General features: G+C 42.5%; 1 protein-coding gene across 2 annotated transcripts in view; it reads left to right on the forward strand.

Annotated features, from left to right (window-relative positions):
• Positions 1-12,986, forward strand: part of NCAPD3 (non-SMC condensin II complex subunit D3) — a 77,409-nt gene that overhangs the window by 35,672 nt on the left and 28,751 nt on the right. For both annotated transcript variants that reach the window (XM_056131475.1, XM_056131474.1), the window contains exons 14-17: positions 5,919-5,992; positions 7,404-7,538; positions 8,976-9,196; positions 12,634-12,825. In XM_056131475.1, coding sequence (XP_055987450.1) covers positions 5,919-5,992; positions 7,404-7,538; positions 8,976-9,196; positions 12,634-12,825 — 622 coding nt within the window. The remainder of the gene's footprint in view (positions 1-5,918; positions 5,993-7,403; positions 7,539-8,975; positions 9,197-12,633; positions 12,826-12,986) is intronic.

Here is a 12,986-nt window from a genome sequence, read left to right on the forward strand (position 1 = left end):
GGGCGTTTGCCTTACAAGCAGCCAACATGGCCGACCTGAGTTCAATTCCTCCGCCCCTCTCGGAGAGCCCGGCAAGCTACCGAGAGTATCTCGCCCACACGGCAGAGCCTGGCAAGCTCCCCGTGACGTATTCGATATGCCAAACACAGTAACAACAAGTCTCATGATGGAGATGTTACTGGGCCCGCTGGAGCAAATCAATGAACAACGGGAGGACCGTGACCGTGATATAGATCATATATATCTCTAGATGCGTTATAGAGAGAGAGAGCAATAATTATATATACACATGCATATATATATATATAGATATACAGATTCCCTAAAAGTATTGTAATGGAATTTACACTGGAAAAGTATTAAATGTTTCTGTTGATTGTGGTTTTAGCTAAGTACAGATTTGCTGTTGCATAGACTCTCAAACAGTAACCAGTTGTATTGATTTAATGATGCTTCCAAATTATAAAAGTTGCCCAAATGTAAAAGGCGCATGTTCCCATCTTAATTTTGCTTAAGATGATTTGTATTATTGGCATTAATTATATAAAAAAAATTGCGTGGTTTTTGCAAGTCGGACATTATGTGTGCTAAGTAGTTTTTTGATTGTTTTGTTGCCACTTAAAGTATAAGATTCACTGGTTTTCAGTATGCCCATAAAAGCATGTGATCTAATTCCAGAACATTTTCTTCAGCTGTAAAAGAAACCCTGTGTCCATTAGCAGTCCCTCCCCTCCCCTGTCCTCTGTCAGCACTGCTTGTTTCCTGCTGTGCAGCAGCCTATTCTGGTCACCCTGGAAGCTTATCATTCATGCGTCTGACTGGGTGACGTCTGTTTTGCTTTTATTTTGGGACCCGGCCGTGCACAGAGATCACTCCTGGCCAGCTTGGAGGACCATATGGGGTGCCGGGCATCAGTCACGTGCAAGGCAAGCACCCTGCCATATACTATTGCTCTGGCTCCTCATGGATGATTTCTTTCACCCCATAGTTTCCAGGCCCATCTATGTTCTACATGCATCAGTTCTTCGTTTTGTTATGGTACAGTATTGGTCTTTCGTATGGACAGACTGCATTTTGCATATTACTGTATCCATTGTTGGGCATTTGAAGTATTTTTATCTTTTGTTATTGCAAATAGTGCTACTGCAAACATTCTTATACAAGTTTTGTATAAAAATGTTTCTATTTCTCTTGGATTTGTACCTGAATGGAACTACTGGGTCATGTGGTAATACTTTGCGTAACATTTTGAGGAGCTGACAACTATTTTCAAAAGTGGGCCCCATTTTTTTTTCAGTCTCACCAGCATGTCTGCATATCTTACCCTCATTCTCTCTGTTTCTTCTAGCCATCCGACTGCCTATGAAGCAGGGTCTCGTCGTGATTCCAATTTACATTTCTCTGCCTATTGACTGATGTTCATTTAAAAAGTTTCTTAAGTCCCCCTTCTCTTCCTTTGTAGTTCCAACAACTGGAGGTCACCAACACTTAGTTGCTGTGCCCACAGTGGGCTGGTGGGGTCACATCATAGTCACAGTGCTCACATACCTGTGTGTGAGCCCACATGCAGTGCATTGGAGACGGCGCATTTTGTGGTGCCTCGAGCAGCAGTGATGGTGGTTCATGCCCAGTCACAGCAGCAGTGCTGGGTGTTGGCTTGCTATTTCATGTTTGCAGGGTGGCCCCTCCCACCCCCTGCCACAGCGAATTTCATGTGTCAGTTGCCATTTCTTACATCTTTGGAGAAATGTCTATTTGAATTCTTTGCCCATTACTTTTTGCTTATTCATTTTGATTTTTAATGGATTGGGCTTTGGGGCCACACCAGGCTGTGCTCAGGGCTGACTCTGATGCTCAGAGTCACTTCTGGCAAGGCTTAGGGGACCATATGTGGTACGAGAGATCAAATTTGGCTTGGCCATATGCAAAGCAAACATCTACCCACTGTACTTTAGTTCTGGCCCCTATTTTTAATGGGTTTTTATCTTTATTAGTAAACGTAGCACTGCACTTGGGCTGGAGTAATAGCACAGCAAGTAGGGCGTTTGTCTTGCACGCGGCCAACCCGGGTTCAATTCCTCCATCCATCTTGGAGAGCCCGCCAAGCTGCCGAGAGTATCCTGCCCACATGGCAGAGCCTGGGAAGCTCTGGAATATACCCGCGGTGTATTCGATATGCCAAAAACAGTAACAGCAAGTCTCACAATGGAGACGTTACTGGTGCCCGCTCGAGCAAATCAGTGAACAACGGGAGGACAGTGCTACAGTGCTATTAGTAAACGTGTGCATTTTATCATTTTCTGTGACGTGTAAAATCGTAAGTGAAATTGGGAGGCTGTTGTTTGTTTGTTTGTTTGTTTGGGACCACACCCAGAGGTGCCAGGGCTTACTCCTGGTTCCACACTTACGGATCATTCCTGGCGGGATTCAGGGAACCATGTGTGGTTCTGGGAATTGAACCCAGGTAGACCAGTGTGTAAGGCCAGCATCTTCCCTGCTATAATATTCCTCTGGCCCCAGCAGCTCTTACAGTTTTGGCCTTGATCAAATTTGAGTTGATTACAGTCAATAATAAGCAAAGTTTGAATTTCAAGACATCAGTTTTATGGATCAGTACAGTTGTTAGGGTGCTTGCCTTGCACATGGCCCACCTGGGTTCGATCCCCAACATTCAAAAATGCTAGCAGAAGTGATTCCTGAATATAGAACCAGGAGTAAGAGCAGAGCACCGTTGCCTCCCTATAAGTATTCTCCCCCCCATCAAAACAGACATCAATTTAAGCTATTTTATCAGCTTTTGTGGCTTTATAAAAGTGTAATGATCAGACTTACAGTGCCTTGGGGTAAAGGTAAAGGTAAAGGCCCTCCCGTTGTTCGTCGATTTGCTCGAGCGGGCCCAGTAACGTCTCCATTGGAGACTTTGTTGTTACTGTGTTTGGCATATCGAATACGTCATGGGGAGCTTGCCAGGCTCTGCCATGCAGGCGAGATACTCTCAGTAGCTTGCCGGGCTCTCCGAGAGGGGCGGAACAATCGAACTCGGGTCGGCCATGTTGGCTGTGTGCAAGGCAAACGCCCTACCGCTGTGCTATCGCTCCTTGGGGTATTTTGGTGAATTTCCTTTGGGAAACTGCTGTGGCTGTGATATAACTGCCAAATCCCTCTGCTCAGTACTCCAGTCTATTTGAGTTCTATGACGGAATTACCACAAAATTGCTAACTTCACAGACAAGGTTTGGGAATTGTGAAGGTCCTTTACAAATTAAAATGAACTTTTCAGGGCTGGAGCAATAGCACAGCGGGTAGGGCGTTTGCCTTGCATGCAGCCGACCCAGGTTCAATCCCCAGCATCCCATATGGTCCCCCAAGCACCGCCAGGAGTAATTCCTGAGTGCAGAGCCAGGATAACCCCTGTGCATCGCCAGGTGTGACCCAAAAAGCAAAAAAAAAAAAAAAAAAGAAAGAAAAGAAAAGAACTTTCCATGCATTTGCTTGGTTAAAAAGAAATCTGGGACTGGAGCAGTAGTATAGTGGGTAGCGTGTTTGCCTCACATACGGCCAACCTGGTTCTATTCCCAGGCTCACTTATGGTCCCCCAAGCCCACCAAAAGTGATCCTAGAGCGCAGAGCCAGGAGTAAGCCCTGAGCACAGCTTGGTGTGGTCTCCCAAATACAAACAAAAAATCCTTCTCTGTCAAAACACTTTTACTATACATCTGCTCTCATTTCTCACAAAAGTAAATTGAGATTTTGCGATGGTCCCATATCCATTAACTTTGTAAGATTCAAAGGCAGAAAAAGCAAAGAATCTAGCTGTGCATTCCAGTTTGTGTCCCCCTCCCATCCCCGCCTGACACACACACACTCTCTCTCTCTCTCTCTCTCTCTCTCTGTCTCTCTCTCTCCCTCTCTCTCTCTCTCCTTAGTGTTATTGTCCTGCTGTCCAGGTGTTGTATACATGCCTGGCCATAGTGGTCATCACAGCTGAGACTACAGTACTCACTCGCTTCACCACAGTGCTCACTGAAGGTTGTGCTGCTTTAATTCAGTGCTTGCAGATGTGCCCACTGAGAATATGCTCTTAGATGAGGCACAGAGGTTCTTTGGGGAGAGGCGGGGACAGTGGGGGCAGTTAAATATACTCCCCGGTGGTGTTTCCTGGCTATTCCTGATGCTGTTCAGGAGTGACCCTTAGTAGTACTCTGATGGGGGGGCGATGTATATGACTTTAGGGATTCAAACCAAGGTCGTTAGTCTGCAAGACAAGTGCCTTAATCACTGGACTGTCCCTTCAGTGCAAATATGTATTTTTCCTTTAGGCTGCTTATAGTGACCTTCCTACATTAAAGTGAATGATACTCTCTTCTGAGATGGTGTACAGAGCATTTACAATGGCCTGGCATCTAACATACTGTCATCGACCATCCAGAAACCCTGACAACAGTAGTATTTACCTTGAGCCCAGGAAGATTGGGAAAACAACAGAGTCTGCGGATGGCATGTGTCCAGCAGAGTCGTCGGAGTTCCTGTTACAAAAGCTGATGTTGTGTGAAGCTCCAGGACGAATACCATGTCAGCAAGGCCCATGGGTCCCTGCATGCTCAGTGTTTCCATGGCATGGTCACATCAACTTTTCTTACAAAGGAGCAGAAAATTATTGTGAGAGCACAAAATTACAGTGAAGGGACAGCAGAGTCAGAAAACTATATAAGAAATGAAGCTCTTTGAGTTATAAAGAAATCTAAAAGAAAACAAAGTGAATGATTAAATATTTTTACAGTTCTCAGTTTAAGGTTTTTTTTTTTCTTTTTGGGTCACACCCGGCGATGCACAGGGGTTACTCCTGGCTTTGCACTCAGTAATCACTCCTTGCAGTGCTCAGGGGACCATATGGGATGCTGAGGATTGAATCCAGGTCGGCTGCAGGCTAGGCAAATGCCCTACCCACTGTACTATCGCTACAGCCCCTCTCAGTTTAAGTTATATTGACAAAAAGATAAAATCCGCATATAAAAGCTTTTAGGTCTCCTCAACAATATTTGATATGCAAAGGGGTATATAATTGACATTTTTAAAGCTGCTTTAATATGTCTTAGTTCATTTTTAAAATACTCTAAGGGTTACCTTGGCCCTGGATTACAGAAATAAGAATGCCAAGAAAGAGGATGATGGCAGTGAGCAATGAGGAGTTGGACTGGTAGTAATGTAAGGTCAAGGGTCTTGGACACTTTGGTGCTATGGAGGTAACTGGTACATCAGAACCGTAAGAATCACACTGTTGTAAGCGGGAGACCCAAAGTATAATAAAAATGTTTTTGATGTGTTTGCTAGGGGGGCCTGGTAGGGGGTGAGGGAACCTTGGGCCATTGATGGTAAAACACTGACACTGATGGTAGGTTTGAAGTTGGACATTTTGCCTGAAAAAATCAAAACTAAAAACAAACAAATACAATTCTAAGGATTAGACTAGAGGCTTCCTATTGCCTCCTTTTCGTGAAGAAAAATTTCCTAGACCCCTGGAAATCCGCCTTCTTGAAGTATACAGAAAGCACCTCCCTAGTTACTCCTGAAGCTACCACCATTTCCCCCACCCCCCACCCCAGTAATTCTAGCACATACCACCTACCCAACAACCCAGGGTGGACCATATGGCCTACTCTGGGAAAGAATGAGTTAGATGTTCTTTTTTGCAGTTACGTACTAAATAGTCATTCAAAGTTCTATGCCACAGGAGCTGGAAATTAAAATTGATTTTTAAGAATCCAGAATTCTGCCCTTTTTAAATAATTCTGTTCTGCCATTTTTATTATTGTTTATAAGTTTTGAGTTCATTTTCTTTTTACACACTATTTTATACCCTGCTATGTACTGTCTAGTCTTTCTCCAATCATGGCTGTTCTTTGATATTTCCTTCACAGAAAGGAATGTCATGGCAATGCTGAGAAAGCGAGTCAGGGATGAGAAGACCAATGTTAGGAAGTCTGCGCTCCAGGTATGCAGTTATTTTAATAAACTTTTGGTAAACACTTAAATACTTTTAAAATTTTGACTGGATTAATTATTTTGCTTTTTAGTTAATATTAGTTGAGATATGTGTCTAGTTATATATAGATGAATAATATAAGTGAATTGAAGATTGAAGGGCTTCTTGTTTTAAGTGTTCTACTGAGTTGCTTTTTTTTGTTTGTTTTTTAAAGCATCACAGGTTTGTATCCTTGATTTTTTTTTTTTTAAGAAAAAAAATTTGTTGGGGCTGGAGCAATATAGTACAGTGGACAGGGCATTTGCCTTGCATGCGGCTGGTATGGGTTCAATTCCCAGTATTCCATATGGTCCCCTGAGCACTGCCAGGTGTAATTCCTGAGTGCATGTGCGAGGAGTAACCCCTGTGTATCGCCGGGTGTGACCCCAAAAAGCAAAAAAAGAAAGAAAAAAAATTCATTCATTTTGTTTACGGGCCTTATCTGGTCCCAAAGAATTTATCAAGAATTAATCTTGATAAATGCTCAGGGAATCATGCCAAAGCAGGGATCGAACCAGCCTTTTGCTTGATCAGCAGTCATTCTGAATCCTTCAAAACTAGAATAAGAATTCTTAGAATAGGAATTCATGGACTGACTTTACTGTAGCACTGTCCTCCCGTTCATCAATTTGCTCGAGCGGGCCCAGTAACGTCTCCATCGTGAGACTTGTTGTTACTGTGTTTGGTGTATTGAATATGTCACGGGTAGCTTGCCAGGCTTTGCTGTGCGGGTAAGATACTCTCAACAGCTTGCCAGGCTCTCCGAGAGGGGCAGAGGAATCGAACCAGGCTCTGCCGGGCTGGCTACGTGCAAGGCAAATGCTGTGCTATTGCTCTAGCCCCAACTGACTTTACTAGTGTTCAAGAAATCCTTGAAATTGAAGATGTATCTACATCAAAATCATGAATCAACACTGTTGTAAGCATATGGCTTAAACTATAATAGGTAAATCAAGGGGAAAATGAGTTTGTAGAAGGTAGGATGGGAAGAGGGAGTGAACCTTGAGCCTTCAATTATAATTAACATAATAGAATAATAATAATTGGTGGACACTGACACTGATTTCAAGGTATAGAACATTGAGTGCCCAAAACTGTTACTAAAAGCTTCATAAATCATGATGCCTAAAGTAATAAGTAAATTTTTTAAGAATATTGTAAATCTTGATCATATCAGTGATACATCAGATTTTTCTCCAAAGAAAGGCCTTAGATTGTAAAAAGTTGTACGTTACTAGGGAACGGATGGATCTGTGACTTCAAAAATGTGAAGAACCACCAATTTAAAGAAAACTATCCTCTAGAAAACTATCCATCTCATCTCCTTTTGTCTTTATACTGTGCATGGTTCATCTGGTCATACTATGTCTGTGTCTTCCAGGTCTTGGTGAGTGTTCTGAAACACTGTAATGTTGCAGACATTAATGAGGACCTACTAATTCTTCGTGACCGGTGTCGGGACCCTGCAGTATCTGTCCGGAAGCAGGCTTTACATTCCCTTACTGAACTTCTTGTGGTAAGAGGCATCACATTATGTTTGTAATGTAGATACTTGACAGAAAAACAGTTCACACTCTGGTAATCTGTGGCTGAGTGTTGAATTCTGTATTTAAAAACTCTGAGTCATCTTTAGGATGACAGTGCAAAAGAAAGGAAGAGGTATCTTCCAACTGCATAAGGTAGGCCACATTTCAAATTAAATATCTACAGTTTGAATCTCAGAGATAGAAATTTTTTTTAAAATTATATCACAGCGGTAGGGCATTTGCCTTGCACGCAGCCAAGTTGGCTGACCTGAGTTCAAGTCCTCCGCCCCTCCTGGAGAGCCCGGCAAGCTACCGAGAGTATCTTGCCCACACGGCAAAGCCTGGCAAGCTACCCATGACATATTCAATATGCCAAACACAGTAACAACAAGACTCACAATGGAGACGTTACTGGGCCCGCTCGAGCGAATCTATGAACACGGGGAGGACAGTGCTACAGTGCTATTTAGGCCAGGGGCCGGAGCGATAGTACAGCGGGTAGGGCATTTGCCTTGCACACAGCCAACCCAGGTTCAATCCCTGGCATCTCATATGGTCCCCCAAGCACCGCCAGGAGTAATTCCTGAGTGCAGAGCCAGGAGTAACCCCTGAGCATTGCTGGGTGTGACCCAAAAAGCAAGGAAAAAAAAAAGTTATTTAGGCCAGAGGCCTAGGTCACCATCTCACTATTAAGGCAAAAGATCAGATACACTAATGCAAAAGATACTTTTACTCTGCAATTTAAATTTTGGAGCAATTTTAAACTGCTTATTTGTTTTTAATAGAGCAATGCATATTTCTATTTTCTCTGTCAACACATATTCTGATGCTTCTTAGGGAAAATATGTATTATTAGTTCTGATCTTGAATTGCTAGAAAGTGCTAATTTATTACAAATAGTAAAACAATAACTTTTAAAAGTTTTTTTTTTCTTTTTGGGTCACACCCAGCGATGCACAAGGGTTACTCCTGGCTCTGCACTCTGGAGTTATTCCTCGCGGTGCTCAGGGGACCTATATGGGATGCTGGGAGTTGAACTCACTTGCAAGGCAAACGCCCTACCTGCTGTGCTATCTCTCCAGCCCCCAACTTCTAAAAGTTGTATAGTTTAGTATGTACTAAGTCTTAGTAACTGAAGATTGAACTTTGTTTATACAGATTGTGTGTATGTATTTGGTTTTTAGTGTGTGTGTGTGTGTGTGTGTGTGTGGTGCTAGGAATCAAACCCAAGACCTGACACTTACTTCGTGTTTGTTTTCATGCATGCTTGAATGTTGATGTTTTTTGTTTTCATGGTTTACTTGTAATCACGTATGCAACTTTTTAACATGTCTCAAAAATTGATCACAGCTGCCAATAACTGATTTGGACTTACGTTTCTCCTAGTGTTGGACTTCTTTATAACTTATTCATTTTTAACATTTCAGGCCCAACCTAAATGTGTTCAGGTTCAGAAAGCCTGGCTCCTGGGGATCATTCCTGTTGTCATGGATTGTGAGAACACAGTGCAAGAGAAGGCCCTGGAATGCTTGGATCAGCTCCTGCTACAGAACATTAAGCATTACAATAAATATCATGATGGAGATGACAGCCAGGTGCTCGCCTGGGCACTTCTTTCTCTGCTCAGCACAGATAGCCTGGAATTGAAGTACGTTACTTATGACTTGTTTTCCTTATAGAAAAGGCCATAGAGCTTTATTAATAAATTTCATAAATATCTTGGAACATCTGCATTCTACATTGGTATATGTAAAATCTAGATTTTTATCTTTCTTTTTCTTTCCTAATTCAAATATCTTTAACATTTGTGTAGTGATTTTTTTTTAATGATGGCCTTTGATCACGTCCTTTGTTTTCTTCTGAGTTCTACAATTATAAATTAATGCACCCCTAAGAGTAGAAGTCATTGATTGATATGGTATCTTACTTTGGTCAGTAATAATTAATAGGAAAGATGACATCCTACTTGTTTTTCTAACATTTTATTGGATTGGTTTACTAAATACTGCAGCATTTTGGTTTTTGTTCTATTTGAAACACTGATTTGAACACAGCCTCTATATTAAAAGTTGTGGTGAGTTAGTTCCTACAGTGATAAATTTGTTTTGTTTTGGTCTAATTTTGGGCTACACCCAGCAATGCTCAGGATTTACTCCTGGCTCTGCTCTCAGGAATTAGTCCTGGTGGTGCATGGGGGGAGCAATAAGGGTTGCCAGGAATTCAACCCTAGTCGGCTATGTGGAAGGCAGGTACCATATTTACTGCACTGTCTCTCACCCGCTGCAATGATAAATTTTATCTATATTTCAGTATCTTGTAGTTTGATTTTATGTTGCCTTGACTGCCTTATCTTTCTCTTTCTCTCTTTATTAATGGATTTTTTGGGGTTTTTTTTTTTTTTTTTTCGCTTTTTGGGCCACACGTGGTGATGCACCGGCAGGGGTTACTCCTTGCTCTGAACTCAGGAATCACTCCTGGCGGTGCTCAGGGGACCTTATGGGACTGGGGATCAAACCTGGATAGGCCACGTGCAAGGCAAATGCCCTACCCTCTGCGCTATTGCTCCAGCCCCAGGATTATTAATTTTTATTAATGGATTTTTTGTTAATGGATATGGATTAGTGTCAGGTTGTTCACATTTGTGAATTATGTGACTATGTGCTGGTCTCTTGGGTTGTTTTGTTTTGATTTTGATGTTTTGGGGTTTGTTTAATTATGTTTTGTTTTTGTTCTTCTGGGTGGGGGGTGTGAGTTCAAATGTGAGTTTGTTCAGTGACTGAGAAGGTGGCTGAGAACTGTTCCCCTAGGCTGGCTGATCATGATTGACGAAGGAACAAGGAACAAGGGGAATGGAGCCCCAGGCTGCTTGGAAATCAGTGTGTTCATTTAAGTCTCACAGCCTTAGTTGTATAGAAATTGTTGGTTATACAGAAATCGTGAAGGGTAGAGGTACACATAGGTGTGGTTGAATATTATCATAACGATAAACAGTTGTAAAGCCCCTCCTTTAGGAAGTTGACTCAGGAAAAAAGTCTCATCACGGGATTCAGCACTCTGATTACTCTAGATTACTAGGAGATCTGCTCAAGAGTGGGATTCCATCTAAGGGTGTATTGCTTTCTCCTTTCCTTAGCTAGTACCATTGAAACATATTAAATTTGCTTCTTACTGCTATTTCTAGTCATTTTGTATGAACACAGTAAAAGATATATTAAGCTTAAATAGTGGTTCTTCTGGCAGCATCTTGCCGTATATCCCAGACTGTAGTCCTCAGGCCAGGTTAGTCTTTCCTAAACCCAGCAGGGTTCCATGACCGTGCTCTTACTTCGTATGGCACTTAGCCTGTCCCTTTTTAATGCCAGGGTAGCTTATAGCTTGCCCTAGTTCCATCCACGTCCCTCACCAAGACCCTCCTTTTGGGGGTGTTAGGAAGTAAAAGCAATTGAGACTTAAGTAAATTTGATGGATGCCCAGAAGTAAATATTAATTCAGTCAATTAACTCCCATATTACAGAAGCATAGCATCAACTGTTCTGGACATTCCTAAAACCATGCAAAGGACATAAAGGAAAGAGAAAAGCAATATAAGATTAGGAGTGCCTGATGAAATTGGGTGTGCTTTGAGAGCACTGTGGTGGGGGTAATTCAATAAACCAAAGCTCTGTGCAGGAGAAGCAAGGACAAACCAATGTTGTCCAACAGGGGAGAAGAGGGAAGACAACACCTGGCAATGTTCAGGACTTAATCCTGGATCTGCACTCAGGAATTACTCCTGGTAGCACTTGGGATGCAGGGATTTGAAATGGTATTCAGCCCTGTGCAAAGCAAATGTCTACCTGCTGTTCTATGACTCCAGCCCCCTACTGTATTATTCTGTTTTGTTTTGCTTTCATTTAATCCATTATTACACAATTTTTTAGGATACAAAATATCTCTGGAGCCATAACACAGCGGGTAGGGCATTCGCCTTGCATGCAGCCTACCCGGGTTCGATTCCTCCATCCCTCTCGGATTGCCCAGCAGCTACCGAGAGTATCCCGCCCGCACGGCAGAGCCTGGCAAGCTCCCCATGGCGTATTCGATATGCCAAAAACAGCAACAAGTCTCACAATGGAGACGTTACTGGTGCCCACTCGAGCAAATCAATGTACAACAGGATGACAGTGCTATAGACAGTGCTACAGTGCTACAAAACATTTGCTTAAGACTAATTTGAAATAAACAGCATGTTATGTCAGAATGCCATCAAGAGCAGAGCAGCAATGAACTAAACAGTGCACGTTACAAAGAGTGTACAAGGAAAAAAAGGCTAAATTTTAGCCCTGTTTTTTTTCAAGTCAGGTTGTTGCTTCTTTGCATTTTTCATTGAGAGGATTAATTATAGAGTATATATAAAAGATACTGTCATTCATATTGTAAAATATCTTCTACTTAATGTTGTTTTGTTTGTTCTTGGTTGTTTTGTGGGGTTCTTTAATTTTTTTGCATCTCTAGGATTGAGCTCAGGTCTAATGACTTTCCCTTAATGCATGAGCCACATCCCTGATAGCCCCATGACTTTTTACTCTTGGTTGATGTCATTGGGTTTTGTTATTCTGTTTTTATTTTTTCACGAAGAGTGGGGGGGAGGGGCAGGGCATGGCATCCAGCAATGCTCAGGGTTTACTCTTGACTCTGCACTCAGAAATTATTCCTAGCAGTTCAGGGGACCATATGGGAGGTGAGGATCAAACCCAGGTGGGCCACATGCAAGGCAAGCTCCCTACCCGCTCTACTATCTTTCCGGCCCCTGTTTTGTTTTGTTTTTTGGGTTATTCCCAGCAGGACCTTGTGGTGCCAGGGATGTGACCTGGGGTTCCCATGCAAAAAATCCCCACATTCAATTATTATGTGGAGTGGGGTTGTGACCACAGTTTAAGAAGCTAGACGACAGAATACAAGTCAAAGACACCTAACTAGCCCACATGCTCAGAGGCAGCAGTGGATCAAAGGGAGAAACCAAAGCAACATAGACCTACTAAGGGCTGGATCAGCATGGCCTTGTCCATTTATACTATTGACTATGCTTTCTCCTCTTTCTTCCAGCCACTATTTGAAGAAAGCCTTTAATATCTGGTACAAGAAGGATAAATTCTCAACCACTTACATCAACAATGTGGTATCACACACTGGTACAGAGCATGCAGCACCTGCCTGGATGTTGCTCTCCAGAATCACTTACTCTGCGCCCAAGCTAGACTACACCAAAATAATTGAGTCCTGGGAGATAATGAGCAGGTGTGTGGATCCTTGTAATTGAGCCACAGGTCGGCGTGAGAGTTCTGGAGACAACTCGGGTCTTCAGGATGAAGATTTCCACAGCTACGCACATACACAGGGCTCTCTTCAGTTCTGGCCTAAAGGCACACAGGACAATACGAATCAGTTGGAAGCTTTAA

Source organism: Sorex fumeus, unplaced genomic scaffold (genome assembly GCF_029834395.1).
Source record: "Sorex fumeus unplaced genomic scaffold, SorFum_2.1 ptg000091l, whole genome shotgun sequence".
NCBI lineage: Eukaryota > Metazoa > Chordata > Mammalia > Eulipotyphla > Soricidae > Sorex > Sorex fumeus.